The following is a 21,995-nucleotide window of genomic DNA, read 5'->3' as shown; positions in this document are numbered from 1 at the left end:
CCTGTCCTATCTGGGGATGAACCCATTTGGGCTGACAGAGATATGGCTGTCTGGGGTCCACTTTGCTGCTGATTTTGGGGGACCACGAGGCTTTCCTCTCCAGGGGCTGCATAGCCCAGCCATTGCTGACTGGGGTGCACAGTTACCTGGGTCTCAGTAGATGGGCTGTGGCTTTTCATTTGGGCTCTTGAACAACTGTGCACATTGGAAGGAGAGATGTGTGCACCCCATGAGCAGTGCCCAACTGGAACCTGAACCTGGGGCCCAAGTCTCTGTGATACCCCTTAGAGGTAACTGAGACCAACTGATGGGTCCCACTGATATTCTGCTGGGCTATTTCAGAAGGTGGTACATGGGTTTTGGAGTTGCCAAGACGAGGGTTCACACCTGGGCTGCTCCCCTCACTAGCCCCCTCATCTTGGCCAAGCAGCATGACCTCTCTGGGTCCCCGTGTTTTCAACTGTACAATGTGAGGTGGGATTCAATGCAGAGGTGTCTGTGAAGCACTTCTGAGCCCAGTGCCCGCCACATGGGGGCTCAGTTTTGAGAGGAGCATCTACTGGGATGCCATGTAGCAGTGCATACTGAGAAGGCTGTGTGGTAGGTGCCAGGACACAGTGACTGCTCCAACAGTGTGAGGGGCACCTCTGGCTTCACGGATCTCCTTGTACAAGGCTAGGTTTCAAAACCATGGAGCAGACACAGGAAACTGGGCCTGTCCTGTCCCCGGTGGATGGCATCTCTTGAGCGCTTTCCCAACCAAACGCTTGGCTGAGCAAAGCATGGCTTCAAGAGCAAAGATGCCACTGGAGTTTGCTAATTCCAGCTGCAGAAGACCTGGCAGCTGCCCTCTGCATTGGAACTTCCTAGACTTGGAGGCTCTGGAAACACAGGGCTAAGAATGCTTCTGGTTCAGCACTGTGCCCTCAAAAACCACTTTGAGGACAAGTGGCCCCCTTGCTGGGCTGCGGGGAGAGGCCCTGGCCTACCCCTCTGCCCGTTGGGCCTCTAAGGAAGCTGCCTCTGGTAGATTGTGGCCAGGCCCTGTGGGTGGAGAGTCTGCTGAGCAGGCAACACAGGGCCAGTCTTTTCAAATCAGAAGCCTGAACACTGGCCACCACTCCAGGCCAACATCAAACCAGGAAACCGGCCAAAAGCCACCTGTCCCAATAAAACCTTCCTTCCTTCTTCCATCCTTGGTTTCCCATCCAGCACAGCTTGGTGAGATACCAGGTAGTTGATGAAACCATCTGGGTAGTACATGGAAACCCCATTTGCTGTCCTCTGGATGGACCTGGGAGGCTGAGGGCTGGCCTGTAAGTTTGACATCGAGAGGCAAGTGAAGGGTAGGTAGTTCTGAGACCTGCTGCCCCAGCTCATGCCTGGGTACTTGTGAAGGGCAGTTGCTTGTGCACTCTGATGCTCTTTCTTTCCACGGATCAACAGTTGGATCCTTGGTTAAGAGTGAAGCATAAACAGCCGGACAGACAGGCCCTTAGGTTTTTACTGCCAGGAGGCATAAAAAAAACGGGGACTTGCAAACTGGCCTCTGCAGGCCTGCCGAGGACGTACCCATGGGAGTGGACACCCAGGAGGGCCTGACCATCAGTTATTGACTGGCACTGCCTGGCTTCTTGAGAGCCAGGCTAACAGCCCCTACATTTTTGGGACAATGTTGTCGGCACTGTGCAGGGGTGGTGGGGTAGGGATGGAGGGGCTGAGGGAGGTCAAGAGAAAAGAACTGGTGCACCCTGAAGCCCTGGGGGCCCCGCTCAGGGGAACATCTGCATACGTGGCCTCATTTTGATAATATGGCTCTTTTCTGGTTTTAGTTTTAGGCAAAGAAGTGTACGGCTCATTTGCCTGCTTAACTGTTGGCTGTGCTTCCTTAAAAATGAAAGAAAAGCGTGCCTAGTTACATAAGAATGAGACCAAAATGTAATGTTAAGTATGCATGAATTTGGGTGCGTACAACACAGACAGAAGTGTGCACATGCAGGCAGCACACAGGTGTACACACAAGCACACAAACACACAGCCCTACACTTTGGCCCCCAGAGCCAGTATGAGACCAGGCTTCAGAGGGAGGCTGAGGGATGAACTTGGCTTCTGGAGGAAGCTCTGTCTGAATTTCCCAGCTGTGAGCCTGGGAACAGCAGCAGCAACTGCTTAGATATGCAGTCAACCTTAAATAGGGCTCAGAAAGGGCAGTCATCTCTCCCCAGCTGGGGCTGAGAGGGGAGCAGGTGACGGGCGGAAGAGGGTCTGAGTGAGGTGGCTTGAGGGTGACCAGTTGCTGCCTGGGCCCTGTGAATGTTGACAGGAGATGGAGGCAATGGATGCTTGCGGGAGGAGGGGGTGCAGGCAGGCCGAGGTGCCCTGTGCGCCACAGGCACGAAGACCGCGCTTAGCCCTTCGCTGGGGACCGCAGAAGCTAAAAACCCCAGAGAGAGGTGTGAGCACCCAAGGAGATCTCTGCCTCGGGAGCCGAGGGACAGTGGCAGGGCCCTCAATATCCCTGGCACTGAGGTAGTGCATGCCCTGGCACATCGCTTTTGTCATGACCCATTGATCCGCAGCTTAACAAGAATTTGGTCAGATGCCCCTGAAATATGATGGGCAAGGGCTCTTGATGGGACCCTGCAGGAACAGCCAAGAACACTGAGGGGCCCCAAATGGGGGTGCACAAGCAGAGTCACCAGGGCCCAGCAGACCCAGGGGGTCATGCTACTGGGGTGTGAAGCATCACACACTTTCAAGGCCTTCGCGGCCATCCCAGCTCAAGCTCTGCTCCTCAGCCTGCATTTTGGAGCCACATCGTTCAGCAAGTCTGGTGTCTTTACTCCTGGGTTTGCACACAGTACAGTGACAGCGAGGTGCTCATGTGGGAGGGCCTCGTGGTAGCTGAAAACAGGGGTTGGGGGATACCTGCCCACACATCCCATGCCAGTTTCCCTGTTCACGGGGTTTCTCTGTGACACTCGTGTAAAAACTGTCAAGTTTTTGTCAAGTAAAAACTGTCATGTAAAAGCGGGCAAGACATGACTCTAGCACATCCTGACACTCTTGAAAGGCAGCAAGCTGCACCCATGGTCACAGATGACTGGACCGCACCAAACATTTAAAGAGGAAACTGGTATGTTATGGAGGAAAAAACATTTAGCAGGGACATGATTCTTTTGCCAGGGTTCAAACAGTCATGACCGGGAGACCCCTCCTTGTGGCACCTAAGACGGTGGAGGCGATGAGGGGTAGATTTAGGCTCGGCCTGCCTACGGCCCATCCCCTCCAGCTCTGTGGTCAGGGAAGGCCTTTCAGTGGATCAGCCGCACAAGGAGTAATTCCTCCCCTGCAGGGAGCTAAACCAGCCAGTCTGTGGGCAGCATCGTGTTAGAATGAACACAGAACCCCCAAGTGGCAGTGTTCTCAAACAAGGTGGTAAGGAGGAGGTGGATATCCGCGGTCTCGGCGTTGAGGAATCACAGGTTCCTCAAAGACCCCCCGCCCTGTGTCACTCGGCCAATACCTGATGGACTCTGGGCAACAGAGGGGGTGGATGATGAGCTGGCTCCTCCTGAGTCGCAGTGGCTGGTGCTCCCGCTGCCGCTGGGGCTCCCGCTGGCAGATGGCGAAGGCGAGGACAGGGATGGTGAGCTGTGCTGGTTTATGCACTGGGCCACGGCAAAGCCTGTAAGACGAGGTGGTGGGGGATGTGACTAAGTGGGAGGAAACTGGCCAGCCTGGCAGGAGGGCTGCCCCAACTCTGTGTGGGACCCTGTAGGACAAACCCTCACCTGTGCAGGGGGCTGGGGCCTTAGTGTAAAGGCCATGCTAATCAACCCAAACCCAGCTCCTTGAAGGTCTGGGTCAGTTCCCCAGGAGGTCACCTCTCTGGCTATGGGACTGACCTGGACACATTTCGAAGATGTTTCAAAAAAAAAGGGAGCAGCCAGCCCCAGAACCTAGGGCAGGGCTGTGGGCCGTAAATCTGAGTGCCTGATGCTGGCTCAGAGACACACCAGCTCTGTTCTTGAAGGGGACACACAGCCATGGAGCTTCAGAGGCATCCTGGAGAAGTTCACGCAGGGATGTGGGACCTTTGCTAACATGCCTGAGTTCTGCCAAAGACAGACACCAGGCCCAAGCTCTGAAGTCACACCGGGTGGGAGGGGAGAGCCCTCAAGATGCTCCCTGCCAGAGAATTTCCTCTGCCCTGGTGGGTCTGGTGAATTTGGCATGGGAGGAATGACAACTCTGGTGAAAAGCTACCAATTATAATCATGTGCCTCAAAAGGACGTTTTGGTCAATGATGGTGGTCCCATAAGATTATAAGGAGCTCAGAAATTCCTGTTACCTAGCAATGTCATAGCTGTCATAGTGCAATGCATTCATTACTCATGAGTCTGTGGTGATGCTGGTGTACACAAACCTACTGTGCTGCCAGTTGTCTAAATGATGTACAGTATATAATACTCAATATTGATAATAAATGACGTTACTGGTTTATGTTTTTACTATACTTTTAATTGTTATCTTAGAGCATACTCTTTCTGCTTAAAAAAAAGTTTGCAGTAGCTGTGCTTAGCTTGTCTCTTGACTGCATCATCTTCTCTTGTGCTCAATTTAATTTCATGTTGTTTTGTATAGTAACATGCTGTACAGTTTGTAGCCTAGGAGCTATAGGCCATGCCCCAAGGCCTAGGTGTATGCATAGTAGCACATACAATCTAGGTTTGTGCAAGTGTACTCTATGTTGTTTGTCCAATGATCAAATTGCCTAAAAATACATTTCTCAGAAGAGATTCCTGTTATATGACTGTAATGACGTGTACAGAATTTCACATGGCCCTCAGAGCAACTCTCGGTTTGGAGATGAGATGACACATTTCTGGGGCCTGTGGCCTTCCCAGCCCAGGGCAGCAGACGAGCCCCATGTTTTGGAGACACTCGGTGTTGGTCAAATCCTGCTTCACCATGCAGAAGGATCGGAACATGTGCCCAGTTCCATTTCCCAAATGCTAGCTGGGGGGTGTCATCACCAACTTCTCCTCGTCCCACTGTAGTGGGGATACAATGAGAGAGTGTTCATCAAACTCCTGCACAGGGCTTGGCACGTGGTGAGAGCAATGTGTTCTTTATGATGAAGGGAGTCCCTTCTGCATGAGCCCGCCCAGTGGTCACTCTTCTGGTGGCTAGGTGCTTTCTGCAGACGATGGTGTCTGCCTTTTTTACAGTCTGCTTTTCTAAAAGGCCGTAGCTTCTGATTTCATTCACGAAATGCACGAAAGCTCCAATGGAACAAATGCCTCATCAGTGATCCCAGGAGCCTGTGCAGGCCTTGGTGGTTCCTGCTTTGGCCTCTGGGAGCTGGACAGGACTATCACACAGGTGCTCTGTGGACCCCACTTGCTTTTACTCCGTAATTTTGGAGCAACATCAAGTTGGGGAGGGGAAGGGAGGCAAATCCTCCTTCCAGCTGAGAGCCTGATCTCCCTGGCCAGTCCTAGCAAACCTCTCCTCTTCCTGTGTGCACTCGTCCCAGCCAGCCCCAAACTTAATTCACACCGCCTACACCTCACACGGTCCAGCTCCTGCTGACACTTCTTCTGGAAGGTTCTCCAGGCCCTGACCTCGTCTTTTTTCAGAACTCAGGAAGGTGGCAGAGTGTTGAGCAGGGGTCAGCAAACTATGGCCCGGTGACTAGTAAGTAAAGTTATACTGGCACAACCATAGTCCTTTGTTTACATATTGTCTGTGGCTGCCTTTGAGCTATATCACCAGCACTACATAGTTGCCATAGGAACCACATGGCCGGCAAAGCCTGAAATATTTTACTCTCTGGCCCTCAATGGAGTCTGCTAGAGGATGGAGCTGGGACTCTGGCTCCAGGAAATTCTGGGTTCCATTCCTGATCTTTTCACTTACTAGCTATGGGCCTGGCAAATCTGTACTTCCCTGAGCCTCTTTCCTTCTCCCATCAGTGGGAGGGCACAGGGCCTGGCTGGGGGTGGGGTATCGAAGGGGACCTGCTGCTCTATCTCCTCCTTAGGACTTAGTAGGACCCTATACCTGACCACCACGGATGGACTATTTTGTACTGTTTTTGAAGTTATTTTCTTCTAAGGATCGGCTCCCTAAAAATCACGCCTCTCTTTATATTCCCAGTCAGGCCCTCCTGGTTTGGGATGATGTAATGGCAGGTGGATGTGAGGCCCAGTGGGAGCGTGGTGGGTAAATTCCCTCTCTTTTAGAGGACGATACTCCCTGCTTCCACCTGTGGGTGGAGGTCAGAAGAACAGGGTTAACATGCTGGAGTTCATAGAAGAGGCACTGAATGATATTCTGTGTGCGTGTGGGGTGGGGAGTGGGCCTCAGATGAATGATGGCGAACAGAGAGACAGATCCAAACACCAGTCTGGAGGATCCCCAGGGGGAATCAGCCACAGCCCCACAGAGCCAGCTTTATGGCTGCTTACTTCTTAATCACTCAAGTGGTAAACCCCCAAGTTCACAAGCTGTTTACCTGCTTCGACAATGAATCGTCCCTCAACAAATCAAAATGTCAAGATGGCTTTTCCTGAGCAGAGCATTTAACGGAGCCATTGAAAGAGGGCCTGCGAGTGTGGGAACAGCGTGAGGGCGAAGCCCCCTGCCCTCCCAACAAGGTCTCAGCCCAACGGGATGAATGATGGCGCTGTCACCAAGGTGGTCACTGAGCCCTTCTCTTGAGACACATGTCTTCCCTCTCAAGCTTTTTAGAGCCCTGGTTTACTGCCATACAGCATTGCAGCTGGGGCCGGAGGGGAGCAGACGAGATGCTGAAGCTGCAGTCAGGCTACTAGAATTCCTTTGTTTTCAGAATGGGTTGGGGGTCAAGCCATTGGTTGGCAATAAACATTGCATATCTGTTGTATGTGCTGAGAGTTGAATAGAGAAAAACCCCCCACCCATTTGCAGGGTCTAGGTGGGCAGTGATGAATGGACCCATCTCTCCCTCACCTGCTGCTACTAAAAATCCACCTTCCCTTCTTTCCTCTCCCCTCCCCCATGGCAATGGCACTGGGAACCCAGAGTAGTCCAAGAATGTGTTGTTTTTTTCTGGGTGCCCAGATTACCCTATAATTTCCAGGGGCTCCTCCCCAACTGAGGTGTCAACCACTCTGAGTCAGTTTGACATATCAGAGAGCCGGAAGGGCACTGAAGAGAACTTAGGACAAGGGCCCGTGACGGCAGTGCCTGTCCTCCTGTACTTGCAACATCCGGGCAAAGCAGCTCCTGAAGACCTGGCTTTGGCGGAGGAGCCAAGGGGTTTCTGGGCGTGAGTTAAAGACACATGGACTGCCTAGTACTTGCACAAACACAGACAAGCCAGAGGTCATGGGACAAGGGCACAGGCAAAGAGGCCTCCCAAGAGCTTCTCCAGCAAATAAAATTCTTGGCTCTCCCAGAGTATGTCTCAAGAACAGCCTGAGAAATGTCTATCAAAGGCTGTAAGATTTTCAAACTATCTGAATGATTCCACATTTAGAAATTTGTGCTGCAGAAGGGATCCACATAGTGAACTATGTGCATGTTCAGAGCACTTGTGTGTGTGAGAGGGAAGTGGAGACAACCAGAATATCCAACCATCAGGGAAAGGCCAAATAAATTCTAACATGTCTAGATGATGAAATCCTCTGCTGCTGATAAAAATGCTGCTATGCAAGAAGATAGAGTGTGAAGAGAAATGCTCAAGACATAGTAAATGTAAAAAGGTTAGTAAAGGCATGCCCCATATGCCCCCATTGTTCTAAAAAAATTAAAATAAAATGCAGGCGCTGCCTCCTTCCTGTACAGAGCAGAACAGATAGACTGAAGGGACCAGAGCTGAAGTTGTAGAAGAACCCAGTGGTTTTTATTAAGGTGAATTTTATTTTTTCTGCTTGCCTGAATTTTTCAAGATTCCCACTAAAAATGTTATTTTAAACCATGAAAATAAGGGGGGATGAAGGAGGGGACACAAGCTGCCTGGGAGCTGAACAGGCTCAAGCTCCTAGGTCACTAATACGCCCCTGGGATCTGTTCTGGCTTCCAAAGCTCTCTCTCCAGACTCACTAAGAACCTCCCCAAAGCCAGGGCCAGTTGCGATCCTCCAGAAACAGGTGGACCTGCGCCAATGGCAATACACAGCCCCCGCTTTCCAGGAGTCCGGGTTTCCTAGGGGTAGGCCAGCTCTTCTTGCTGCTCTTTGGCCCTGTTCCGCCAGTTATTCTGGGAAGGTGAACTCATGAGTAAGTCTCTCGCATTTATCAAGAACAAAAAATACAACAAAAAACGTCAGCCTTCTATTGGAGGCCCACTGATAGAGGAAGCACTGGGCTGGGAGTTAGAACCCCATGTTCGAGTCCTAACTCTGCCAAATGGCTTTGTGATCTTGGACAAACACATGCTCCTCTATTAGTGAGGATCTCTTGGCTAAATAGTCAATAGTTTTCTTTTTACCTCTTAATCTGAATCTGACTTGAACTCTGTGAGAAGACACCGAAAAATGCACTTTGAATATACTATTCATACACCCCTTCTCGTTGGATAGCACACCCACTAAAGTTTTCCCCACAGAGAGCCAAGAGGTTCTATGATTCTGGACCCAGATCTGGCCAACAGCAGCCCAGGGGCTTGCAGATGTGATATGCTCGGCTCACATCATGTGTATGTCTGTTTGTTTTAGGTACCACCAATTTTCACACTGGAAGATTTCACATGCAAATCTGAATTTCTGGCTTTATACAAAACAGAAGGATCTGGTATGACTGGGCCCCATGCCCATACGACAATATCTGAAGGGAGTGAGTGCATGAACTGGTTCCTCTACTCACCAGCCTTGACTTTTGTGTCAGCTCCCTCCTCAAACATTACCCCTCAGAACCAATGGGTGAACATGTTGAGATGTGGCTGCCTGCCTTTAGCAGCTCAGGCGGTCCTCACACTGCGTGACAAGAGCCATTTTCTCTCTGCCTCAGCTGGGCTGTTTTCTTAGTCTGGAATTCCCTATTGCCTCTTTTCAATTTTCACAAATCCCCTCCCCACCCTTTAAGGCTCACTCAGCTTAGGGCCAGCTCAGCCCAGCCGCAGCTGGGGGGGTTTAACTGTTCTCTCCCCTGTGCGTCCGCAGCCTGCCCTGTCCACCTTGGGGCCTCATCAGGTATATAGGAGTTGACCTTCCCAAGTAGGGCATAAGAAACTTGACTTCCAAGATGCTTTGTTATTTTGTGCAGTAACTATCATTACTTTCACAGCTAGCACCTGGAATCCTCTGGGGTCAAGAGGGTTGCAGACAGCGTTTCTGATATTGTGAGCTGTCTCCCAAAATCGATTCTCCCCTTCGTCTGCAGTTACGGAAACTGGCAGCTAGGCATGGCCAGGTGACTAAGTTGTAGCCAATGAAATAGAAATAAGTGTGCCACATTGGATTTCAGGAAGGCTTCTTAAAAGGAAAGAGGTGTGCCTTCTTCCATTCTGCTACCTAAAACACGGATGTGATGGCTGGAACTCCAGCAGCTATCTTGGACCAGGAGAATGAATCATGTTTTTGGCAGCATTGAGTTGGCAGAACACTGAGCAGGAAGGAGCTTGGGTCTCTGATGTCTTTGTGGAGCCCTTGACTACCTTCATTCAGGGTTTCTCTACCTGGGAGGGTAATACACTTCTCTTTTGGATTTTTCTTTACCTTGACTGACATTTGTGAAAAATCATTGTTAATGCAGGGAATGTTGAGCTGAGCTCCATAGGGACAAGGGACTGGCTGACTCCCACAGCTTCCAGTGTAGGGAAAGCTGCCCTGTACTTCCTGGGGGAAACCTGAAAATCTGGGAGTGGTGGTGTGACGAGAAAGAGGGGAAGGGGCAACTGAAATGGGGAGATGACTTTCCTACAATCCCCCATATTTATAGGAAATCCTCCTTCAACTCTATTTGTGTTGTGCAAGTGGAGTTTTTTGGTGGAAACCAGCGAAAGGAACTGAGTTTCTTCTGGGTTCATACCAGGTGACACAGAGATTACGCATAAAGGCCAAGACCTAGAAATGTGGGGTACAAGAAACTAAAGGGTGGTAAGGCTTGCATGTGCATGGCCTAGAGAACTGGGGGTGGGGGTGTTGAGCCAAATGTTTCCTCAGTTTCCAAGGGGCAGAGATGCCTGACTGACCTGTATAGTCTGTTCAGAGCTTGTGCTGTTTGGCAGACAGTAATTCCTCCAAGGACACTGGTTATGTGACTAAAGTGCAAGCATTTCGGGTTAAAAACTAGAAGATGTGAAAACTGCCTAAGTATGTGAGGGATTCCACAAGGACCTTTTTACCTTTATAGAGAGCTAAGTGGAAGGCACCCAGTTGGCTTAGAATTCATCTCAGGGATGCTGAACAGCAGGAATCTCACCCCAAAGCCTCATCCCCGACAGACGATCTTATGTATCACCTGCTTCCAGGAAGGATTTGAGGCGGCTTGCATTTTAACACCCAAAGCCGAATTCCACAGATTCCAAATACTGACAGCATTAAAACACAAACTAAATGATGACAGTTCAACCATAAAAGGTGGGTAGTAAGTAAAGTTACCCCAGAAGGACTTCCACTTATGGGAAGCTGATGTCAACACTTGGATCTGAGCTCCCGGGGAGCCAAGATCTCAAGGAAAACCCAGGTGACCTGACTCTCAAGACATTCCAGTGCACGTGCAAGATTCGGATCCCATTACACCCTTCCAGGCAATATCCCCAAAGGCAGCTTCCTGGAAGAGACAGATGCCTGGCTAGAAATAAGGTCTTGTTCTGGGAAGGTCCCACCATATCAGTGCTCTGCAAACCTTTTTCCTCGACAGTGAAACTCCAATTCATACACAGGATGAAAATGGAACCTGGTATTACACCTGCAGAGGTATCTGGTCATTCCCAGATACCTCTGCAGATCCTACCTTTGAAAATGACAGACAAGGCAAGTGGGTACCTTAAAGGCTCAAGCCTATGGACTGCAAACTCGAGAACCACAGGGCTGGATGGGTAACATCAGTGAACGAGGAGGGGCCCGGGATGAAAGGCTGACAGGAACATGTCATGGAAATGATAGTGACTGGTGAAAACTATACAGTACAGCTCCCGAGCCTCTCCTGACTGTTACCACCTGAGAAGATGGGTGTTTGTGTGGCTATGGTTTCCTATTCCTTCAAAGGAAGCTGGGTATATGGATTAAAAAAAAATTATTTTAATTTAAGTTTTTTTTTTTAGAAAGGGGGAAGGGAAGGAGAAAGAGAGGGAGAGAAACATCGATGTGAGGGAGAAACAGCAATCGGCTGCCTTTTGCACATGTCTGACTGAGCCCGCAACCTAGGCATGTGCCCTGACTGGGAATCGAACCGGTGACCTTTCCCTTTGCAGGGTGATGCCCAACCAACTGAGCCACGTTGATCAGAGCAGGTGTCTGGATTCTTATGTAAAACCTCCTGCTTTTTAAAATTGTTGACAACTTAATTCACATCCCCCTTTTAAATAAGAAGCTGGCAACCCGAGGCAAGCCAAGCCAAGTATGTCTCCTGTTTGTGGGGGCCATCAGCCACAGCCTCTGCTCCAGGCTGATTCCCAGGTGTTGCATGTTGAGGCCCCCTTGCCTAGCTCCTGACATGAGGGGCTTCTGAGTATGAAGTACATGATCCTAAGCCATTTAAGTCTCAGCAGATGTGCTTCAAAGAAGTCCACTTTTCAAGAGATCTCTTTTAGGATAAAGCTCTTAAGATTTCAAGAGGAGAGCTGTCTGCCCTAACCAAAAAAAAAAAAAAAAAAAAAAATCAAAAATCTATTTATGCTCGTTTCACACTGAAGAGCATAAAATAAAACCCACCAAGGGTTGATTCAGGAGAAGCAACACTGGCATTTTCGACAAATCTCCAACTTGAATGAAGACCGTGGGGTGGGCAAGGGTGCACTGAACTTGCCTTCCATTAGCAAATTCATTCCACTCCGCCTCAGCTCAGGTTTCCACCATGTAGTATACAGATTTTCTCACCACCCCCTGATGCTGGGAAACAGTAAGAAATCAATTGGCCTTGTGACCTTGCACACAGAACCGAAGACAGCAAGTGCGGCCATGGCCTATTTCTCCTCTCGCTGGCTTCTTCCTCAGCTCTGCCCTTTCACCCCACGGTGCAGTCAGCCAGGTCCCTGGGGTGAGACAGGAGGGGGTGGGACGGGACTGAGTTTGGGACTTCAGCCTGCTGGTGGCTCCGGACTGATTGAAGCAAACAGGGTCTGCAGGCAGCACAGGGCTTTCTTGTCCATGCCTCTGACTCAGGAGACTGCTTCCTCCCCACTGCCACTGGGAAGATGAGATGGATGCTGGAATGCAGTGGGGGATGGGGACTACTGAGTGGAGGGCCACACCAGCAGAGCCAAACTACCTGAATGTGTGTGGGGGGAGGGGTGCTGAGGAAGCAGGGGTCAGAGTCTAGTCAAACAACAGTGAACTGCTGGGCCAGGGGAGGCCTGGGTGTTCACCCAGGACTTCTTTTGAAATTCACACAAAACAAAGGAATCTACCAACGCAGGTGCAAGGATTCAGAATGGCAGCATCTCTGCGGTCAGCAAGACCGGGGGACTTCCCTCACAATCCCCACACTCACTGACGGGACCCTGACACTTGAGGGAAGGTAGAAAACAGCTATTTGCATGGAGACTGTCCTCCCAATCTCCTTTTAGTGAGCCACACCTAAGTCAGTGTTTCAGGACTGTATGAACAAACTGGGCTTTCGGGGCAATCTATGGGCTTCCCCACAATGGTTGCCTGATGGGACTTCTGATTTTCTTATTTAAAAAAAGTATGTTTATTGATTTTAAAGAGAAATGGGTTGGGGGGATGGGGGGCGAGATCTATTGTTTGCCTCCCATATGTGCCCTGACTGGGGATCAAACCTGCAACCTAGGTATGTGCTCTGACAAGGAATCGAACCCCTTTTGGTGTATAAGATGACGCTCCAAACAACTGAGCCACACTGGCCAGGGCTGATTTGCAAGTCAGGTGTCTGGGAAAGTAGTATTTCCACGGCCTCCTCAGCTATGCCTGGGCAATCTCAGTATAGGTGATCCCCTAGATCACTGACGGGCTGCACCTCAAAATGCTTAAAGACCTTTGTTTCTGGTTGCTTTTTAAGGGGTAACGTGTCCAATATATAAAACTAGCTGGAAACTTGCAGAATCTTTTAACTCAAATAGATAAATCCTCTTGGATTTTAAGGACTACTGTTGAAAGCCTGCAGAAGAGAAAAAGTGGTCTTTGAGTATCTTGCTTTCCCCTTGCATCATCTCTGTCCCCACCTTGCCCCTCAAAGAGTTTGTGCTCCTGGGGTAAGCCTGCCTGAGTGGGCTGCCACCCACAGGAGAGATCCAAGGTCTGAATGTCCCTTTGCTGCCAGGGGCATTTGGGCTGTGTGAACGCCAGCACCTGGCTGTGCTCAGCGGGGGTGGCATTCCTTTGCTCCCTTGGACACAAGCACCTTCCAGGCCATAGAGGGTCAGCTGGTATGCGGACACGGGTGACCTAGATCTCTGAGGATCTCTTACAGTGACACAACCTCGCTCTGGGTTTTTAAAATTGAAAATTGCCAGGATGTGGGCTTTATTCCCAAGGACCAGGCTCCTGCCTGGCCCAGCCCTGTCCTCTTCCAGTGGCATCACCATCTGTACATTAGTAAGCAAAGAGCTCCACAACAGTCTTTCAGCAAAGACACTAGAAAGCCCATCAGTGGTGGTCTCGGCTGTCTCACCAGCGAGGCAGAGACCAGGGCTAAAAGAGCAGCGAGAGGGAGGTGGGTTAGACAGTTATTAAGGAGAGCTTCCAGACACAGGGATGGGGGCCATGACCCCTGGCTCCTCTGGTCCCACAGCCTAAAGGGGCCAAACCTGCGATCACTGGCCAGGGCTGGCATGGGTCAGCTACAGCCCTGCTTGCAAAGGACAACCCCCTGAGATGCTCACGGGCCCAAGGACTGCCTGATTTTTTCTGGCAAGTCTCTCAGCTCATCAGCCTGCTCTGTGCTCTCAGGCCAGAAATGAGGCTTGAGCATCCTGGCCACAGGATGTGCACCCTACACTGACATGTATGCCTAGCCTTGTGTGTTCTACACGGTGGCGTTGTGCAAAACAGCCAAGGAATTTGTTTGGATTTTCTGCAAAAGGCACATGCTCTCGACATATACTTTATACATTCCAAAAGCAGAACCATACACCTGTGGTCCTGGTTCCATCTGCATGTGTTTGTCAGGACTTGGGCTCTGCAGAGTGGGATGGTTAACCTCTGAAGCTGGGCCTCTCCCACTGTGTTTCAGCAGATTGGGATTAGGCCAGACCAATAGAGGACGCTGTACTATTATAGCATTACAGATTATTTTGTATCATCAACAAAAAAACACTGGAGATACTAGCTGGATGTATGTGGGTTGGATAGAATCAGGGAGTATGTGACAAAGACCGTGATAAGTATCGGCCCAGAACAAGCTTCAAAAGCCACTGAGGTTGTCAAGCAGATAGGACTCTTGTCAACTTTTGTCTTGGCAGACCTGTGGGACATACAAGCAGGCGGCTGTACACATGCCCCTGTCATCTGCAAGGGAGGGGCCTAAAGAACAAATACTTGGGTCTGGCCATCCCGGGTGGGCATGCCACTGTGAGGGAGGCGTTTATCCTGAAAGCCCGTGTACAGTGGGGTGACAAAAACACACCTCAGGGACCTGTGAAGGCTGAGCGAGTTGATACAGTCTAAATGCTTAGTTAGCATGAACTGGTTTGATCATTTAACTGGAATTTATGGTCCCTGGGTCTTGGGCCCAATGAGGTAAGAACTGGGGATTTTTATTTTTATAAATGTCTTTAGACATGGAGGGAGGTGGCAGAAGGAATGGCTCAGGTCTTTAGGAAAAACAACACAAGGCAAAATTCTTCCTCATGCTTGCTGCTACGACTAAAGGTTTTAGGGATTAACAAAGTGAGCTTTTTTTCAAGTAACTTTAAATATCTAAGTTTAAGGGATTTCTATGAAAACAGTAGATGAGAAGATGGGTTATTTTTACCTCAATTCTTTTATGCTTGGGTTTAAGACACAATGTGACTATGTTCTCTTTGTTAGTATTTCTTTGCTACAGAGTAGAATGTATTAGGTGGAACTGTATGAAATTGCCTATATAGGCCAACGCAACCCACAAAAAGGGTGATTTCATACAGCTCAACCGAACTGGAATTTGTCCCTTTTAAAGATCTCCACTGGAAGTATTTCATGGAGGGAGGAGAGGAGAAACAGCTACCTGTATATTCAAACGAGTAGCTTTCCCTAGTTTTCCCTTTTTAGTTTCCATCTCTGCCTGTGTATTTGTCTGCGCACACACGTGTGTGCTCCTCTCTCCAGCTTGGGTTCATCTTTTCATTTCCAAAAGGCGGCAGCTTCAACAAAATGCTTGGAAATGATCTGGACACTTAAGGAGGTACGTCTTCTTTATGGAAAAGCCCTGAAGGGGCTTTACAGGGCTCAAAGGGGCTTCTCCGATGGGCTCCAGCCTGATCTGTTTTCCTTGCAAATGTTAAGCTAATATGTTCAATGTTAAAATCACTCTAGCTATTCTGCATTTGTAGTTTTGACTTATTTTTTTTAATATTATTAATATTTCATCATAAAAGTATTGATTTCCTTTAACTAAGAGACTTTAAAGTTTGCTGCATCCTTAAGCATGATTTTATTATGTCTTGGGGCCAAATGTTTCTCCCTCCCCCAAAAGGAATGCTTTTCCTTTTATATAATGTGTGTCAAGAAGAAAAGAGGAATTGATTCACAGAATTCTGCATTACAGGCAACTTTTAAGGAGCATATCTGGTAGGTATAGTGGATAGACATTTTCTAAACATGTCCACAGTGTCTCCTGTTAAGTCCTTTTATCTCTCAGAGTAAGAACCAAAGCACAAGATTTGCATTAAAATACAAGTTAGCTCCAAGAGAACTAATATGGGAGTACTAAGACAATTCTAGACATGAAGCCAAAGCTTAGAAACTCCTTATAAGTGCCTCAGGACTCATAAAAATCTCAGTTCGCACACTGCCATCTCTCTTCCTTCCTTTAAGAATGCCAACAGAAGAGAAGAAATACTGCTTGTGTGAGGTTGCCTAGAAGAGGCTTTATTTCCCTCTTGACCTAACGTACGGTGTCAGCTGCCAGTGCAGAGTTAGGGAACAAAATGCCCGGTTTTACAGAATCCATCCAGGAAGTGGGTGGAGGGCAGTAACTGGCAACACAAATGAAGTGCTCTGAAATGTTTAAATATTGAACATCCTTTCTCCTTCCTCCACATTCATTATTAACTTGGACCCACATCACTGTGTACATTGACCATTTCTTCCCAAGAATCCAACACACAATGGACAATGCTCCAGGCTGGCAGGTGGGGGTGGAGCTGAGATTTGGGTTTCTTCTTTCATACCCTCACTGGAAGCCCTTTACGGTCAGCCCCTCGTTTTTAGAGCCATGAATTCCTGGAAACGTCTCAGCCTTTCAATGACCCCTGGCGCCCAAATGCAGATGATTAGTGCCCCAAATACTGACAGCCTTCCCCTTCCAAAGAAGGGGGCAGCGTTGGAGGGAGGCTGCACGAAAGACTTTCATCACCTGACAAGAGAGGCTACAGAAATGTCACTCGGACAAGAGCTCTATTGTTTAGAATGTACACACGTTCTTCAACTTTGCCTAGGTAGAAACAATGCCACGATGCCACATGAATGTCAGAAGTGTTTGGGTAAAAAAAAAAAAAAAAAAAAAAAAATTCTGTCTACATCCAGCAGATGTCCTTTGCTCAGTTATGAGACAATGGGGAGGAGGACTGGCAGTGGACCTGCTCTGACACATTAAGTACATCAGATGTCAACAGCCTGGGCCAGCAGCTAAGCAAATTCAGCCTGGGCCAGCATCATTCCTTGGGAAGGTGAACATTTGGGACTGGAAATATAAACCCAAAATCTCTCCAGAAAACATGGCTGCACCTTTTCTTGGGAACAAATAAAGGAGGGCGAGTGGGCACCATCCATCATTCCCATGCAGAAACCAGCTGCCCCATCAGAAAAAAATCTTTGGCTCTGCCAGCAGGATAAGCTGGTGACAAGCATTCGTTTTTTCTTGGGCTTTTATCTGTTCAAGTGAAATTGTCCCAAATGACCGGCCTACAGCCCTCACTTTCCTTTAAAAGACAGCACTACATTTCAGATCGATGTTTTCCCCTGAAACGCCAGCTAAATTTATCCTTCCCTGCATCCTGCTCTCTGGCGTGCAGCGCTGGCCCTTGCCCTGCTGAGTGAGGCGTCTGTCTTCCCGCGCCGCTCGGAGATGGGAGCACTCCAGCACCTGGCCCTGTGCTTCTCTTCATCACACACACAACACTCCCCAGTTCTCTTAAGGATTCCTCTGCTGCCTCCTTCTCTGGAGTCCCCGTAAATTAAGCTCCTGCTTCTTTAGCTGGCCTCAGCTCTCTAATTCTACCCTGAAAGGCCATCAGGATGCCTCTCTTTGAATGGCTCTTGAGGTCACCCTCCCCACCCCCCAAAGTGGCTGATGCTTATTATTTGATTGCCTTTCGAAGGAGCAGGGTGATGGAGGCTGCTGCTGTGGCCTTCACAAACTGAACCAAACCAGAGAACTTACTTCTCTCTCCTGGGCTCGCCTGGCAAGTAGCCCTGTGTGAACGAAACCACCCCGATTGATTTAATGTCTGATGCCCAGAGAGCCCAGTATTTCTGAAATCTTTATTCGAGTATGTGGTTGCAAGAGAAACATGCCCTAAACAGACATTTTGAGCTACAGTTTCTATTTTGCTGGTAACCTGTGGACTCTCTCTCTTTTTGGTGGGAATACGAAATAAAAAATGAGACCTGACAGAAAGAATGCAGGCGCCTGTGCTGGCAGGTCTGTGTACAAACGCCGTAAAGAGGACAGTGCCTTGACATACCTCGCAGCCAACACCCCTGAGATCTCCAGGGAATGAGAATACAGAGCCTGGGTGTGGCCAGCAGGGCATCCCCCACACTGCTTTCTGGAAAGCAACCTGGCAAGGTGCTATCAAGAGACTTAAATAGAGGTATTCCCAGGGACCCTAAGGAATGGTTTCTAAAGGAGTAATTGGAAACATGGACAAAGATTTCTATATAAGGATATTCATTGCAGGGTGATTCATAGTGCAGTAGAAATAACTTAAATAGCCAATACAAGTGGGCTGGTTAAGTAAATTTTGGCTAATCCAGGATTTTACAAGTGGAATTCTCTGGCCCCCCCGTCCCAGTTCCTATGTTAAAGTCCTATTCTGCAGTACCTTAGAATGTGACTTTATGTAGATGTAGTGAGTTAGGATGAGGTCAACAGGGTAGACCCTAATCCAATCAGTGGTGTTCTAAAAAGGGGAAATTTAGATACAGAGGTGTATACAGGGACAAACCATGTGACAATGGAGGCAGCGATTGGGGTGATGCTTTTATAAGCCAAGCAACAACATGATTGCCAGCAAACTTCCAGGAGCTAGGAGAGGGGCACGGTCCCTTATCATCACCTTCAGAAGGCACCAGCCTTGCTGAGTCCTGATCGCAGACTTCTGGTCACCAGACCAGTGAAATAATACATTTCTGTTGTTTAAACCAGCCAAATTATGGTATTTTGTTATGGTGGTCATAAGAAACCAACAGACAACAGACTACTACGCAGTCATTAAAAAGGAAGCTTAGTAAGAGGTATTTTGCAGCACAGAGGAATGCTCCTAACATAATAGTGAGGTTGTTAAAAACAAAACCCCATGACCCAGTGGTTCTGATCTTGGGCTGCACATATGCACAAAGAGTTACATCCAAGGATGCCTCCTGCAGTGCTTCTGAGATAGTAAAAACCAGAAACAAAGGGACACAGGTATCCGCACTGGAATATACACATCCATAAAAAGAAACGAGTGAAATCTGGATGCATTAAAATAGAAAGATTTTTGATTCACAGCAGTGTCTGGAAATCAAGCTGCAGAAAGGTATACAGAATTATCATTCTGTGTAGGTTTAAAAAAAGGCGGCCGAAGTTATAAGACAAGTATAGATCTATGATCCCTTATCTTAAGCCCTTGAGCCTAGAAGTGTTCTGGAATTAAGAACCTCTAAGGGTTAAAAAGCCGTGTGGTTACATACACATGTATTAGAACACCTTCAGCTGGGTCTCCGGCAGCTAAAACCAAACATATTAAATTTCTGGAAGAAGAAAAAGTTCATATTCACAATAAATGGCACATGCAACTCTCACAAATAGCCTATAAATAGTTCAGGGCAGGTTGTGCCAAATAGTGAGTTATAAAAAATCTTTTGGTTTTCAGTGTTATTTGGATTTAAAAATTGCAGAGGGGTTGTGGCCCTGTCCGGTCCCCTGGCTATGGGCACACATATGTCATACAATTGCAAAGAGAAGTCTGGAAGGAGATGAGCCAAACTGTGGGATGCCTGGGGAGGGGTGAAAATTGAGAGGAGTCGTCAAAGGGAACCTAAGTCCCATTTGTAGCATTTTAATTTTTTTTTAAATGAAGAATCAACTCATGTATTTCTTGGATAATTAAAAATTAGGAAAAAAAAAACCCAAACAGAACACACAGATAAGAAGAAAACTGAAATATGTATGATGCTTTTTTTTCTGGGGTGGTGGTGGAGTATGATGATTTCTTCTTCCTGGTACTTTAAAAGTTTTCATTGATAATTTTCTGCATTTGTGTATTAATGAACACACAAATTCCAGGGGCCGGCAGGAACAGTGGGACAGCTGATAGGTTCCATCCATTTGTGTGCTCAGCTCATCCCCAGGGCCTTGGGGACTGTGCGGGGCCAAGTACCACGGCTCTGACTCGCTGCCGCCCCCACCCCATGTTTGCTCCCACTCCGCAGGCTCAGCCCAGCCCAGCCCAGCAGCTGCCTCACCTCTGTCGCCATGAAATACGGCCCCTTCCCGGGGTACTGCTCACATACTTGCCACTTTGATTCATCATCTCTCTTACTCTCTCCGTCCTTTATTTTTCTGCCCTCTTTGGCCTTTGATTGCTTTTCGGGAGTTTATCATATTGAACTTTTATCCCTTTCCAGGAAACCCTATTCTTTTTTTCTTCCCTTTCACAATTAATAAATAATTGTGAGAGCACTTCTGTGCACAGAAGCACATCCTGTCTCCTAAAAAGAACTGCTGGAGTGTCTCTTCTGGAGCCCTTCTGGGACTGTGAAGGACAGGCACATCTCCTGTCACTAGAGGGAGGGTATTTTGGTCCCTCACCGCACTTGGAGGAAGGGTGCTAAAGGGGTTCTCATGATGAGAACTGCTCTCTATTCTACAAGACTCCTGTGCTTTCACAGGCATCCTCCAGAGAGGGGAGTGCGAGGGTGGAGCACTGGCCTCAAGGTCTAAGTGCCAGCTACGGGCAGGGAAATAGAGGTATACACAAGAGGTCAAACGTGGGCTTTGGCGACAGATAGACTGGTTCAAATCCCAGGTCAATGCTGACTGCCTGGGTAGCCTTGAGCCTTGGTTTCCCTGGGTGCAACACTGAGGAAATAACTCCTACTTCATGCACTGTTGTGAGGATTGAGTGAGAAGAATACACACAACCACACAACCGATATACAGTAACTGCTCAAGAAATAGCAGCTGCATTATAAAGGTACAGTGCCAGCCACGGCTCTGAGCATTTCTCTCAAGACACTCTTCACGACTTTCTCCCACACAAAAGGAGGAGCACAACCAGCCCTGATCATCTCCAGGAAATGACGTGGAGTATTGGGGATCACATTTGTAAGAAGTTATTCGAGTGAGTTGGACAGAGTGGCTGACTGTCATCCACCAGCACCAGAAAGTGACTTCCAGAACAACAAGCCGGTAGTTCACCTGTTTTTCATCTTAATTCCACAATTCAGACTGCCTGCCCCTTCAGAGGTTTTCAACAAATGCTCACAGCAGTGATTCTAATACCTACTTTCTTTCCCAGAAGTCATGATTCTGAGGTCAGACCACAAGCAACAGAGATTTCTGGAAAGGTATGAAATGCAAACTTATCTCATAATTTACAGGAAAGAAAAGGGAACAAGAGGCTATTTTACCAGTAAAAACAAAGATTTTTCTTCAAAGTCAAAAAGAAACGGAAAAAAAGGAAAATGTTAGGGGTGAGGAAGGGTGCCAGGTGAGTCTGGATTGCATCAAGGTTTCCAAATTATTCCAGAATGTGTTGCGGGTTCCAATTTCTTTTTTTCACAGTTGGACTGCTTTATGGAAAATGTTGCACACATGAGGCTATTTTATGATCAAAATGGCCCACAAATGAGATAACCTGGTCTTTAGAAAAAGATGATAACTTTGTGACAGTCTGACTAGTTTAGAACTGTTTTTTAAAAATAAACAGCTTTATGGAGATATAATTCACATACTGTATAATCTACCCATTTAAAAAGTAGAATCTAAGTCTATTCCCAGGGTTGTACGACGATCACTACCATTCATTTCAGAACTAGTTGTGATTATAACTTGCAGCAGGGGGTTCCAAGTGCATTTATCCCTGACTCTGCTCGAGAGCCTTTTAAAGACCTCCCACTCGAGATTCTGCCATTTGTTCTCTTGGATAGGGCATAAAACATTTCATTCTTCACATCAGGCTGGAGCCCAAGAACTTTCCATTCCAATAGAATTCACCAGATAAATGTCCTGGGTCCAATTCCTTTTTCTGTGCTCCTTGCTAACGAGCAGAGGAGACCTGGGCCATTGTTGGGAGTGAGCCCAGTCAAACTAGTGGCAGGTGTCACGTGGACAGCAGTGCGTTCAGTCCTTGGGGATGTGGGCAGCCTTTGGGCTCAGGCATCAAGGCTTTCCCATCCATGTGGGCTCCTGTGTGGGATGGATTCCTGCCCAGCTATGCTCTTCTACCTCCTCTCAGGTCAATATCCCTTCCTCAG

The 21,995-nt window shown here is 48.2% G+C and overlaps 1 protein-coding gene across 4 annotated transcripts in view; it reads right to left on the bottom strand.

The window, feature by feature from the left end:
- CLEC16A (C-type lectin domain containing 16A) overlaps positions 1 to 21,995 on the bottom strand; it is a 212,605-nt gene that overhangs the window by 9,409 nt on the left and 181,201 nt on the right. For 3 of the 4 annotated variants that reach the window (XM_054589574.1, XM_054589576.1, XM_054589578.1), the window contains exon 22: positions 3,527 to 3,688. The exons of the other annotated variant lie outside the window; for it this stretch is intronic. In XM_054589574.1, the coding sequence (XP_054445549.1) occupies positions 3,527 to 3,688 (162 nt within the window). The remainder of the gene's footprint in view (positions 1 to 3,526; positions 3,689 to 21,995) is intronic. 4 annotated transcript variants of the gene reach the window in all.

Source organism: Pteronotus mesoamericanus, unplaced genomic scaffold (genome assembly GCF_021234165.1).
Source record: "Pteronotus mesoamericanus isolate MK-2021 breed Mesoamerican mustached bat unplaced genomic scaffold, CSHL_Meso_final scaffold_167, whole genome shotgun sequence".
Classification (NCBI taxonomy): domain Eukaryota; kingdom Metazoa; phylum Chordata; class Mammalia; order Chiroptera; family Mormoopidae; genus Pteronotus; species Pteronotus mesoamericanus.
This window is presented reverse-complemented; position numbering and strand designations above follow the sequence as displayed.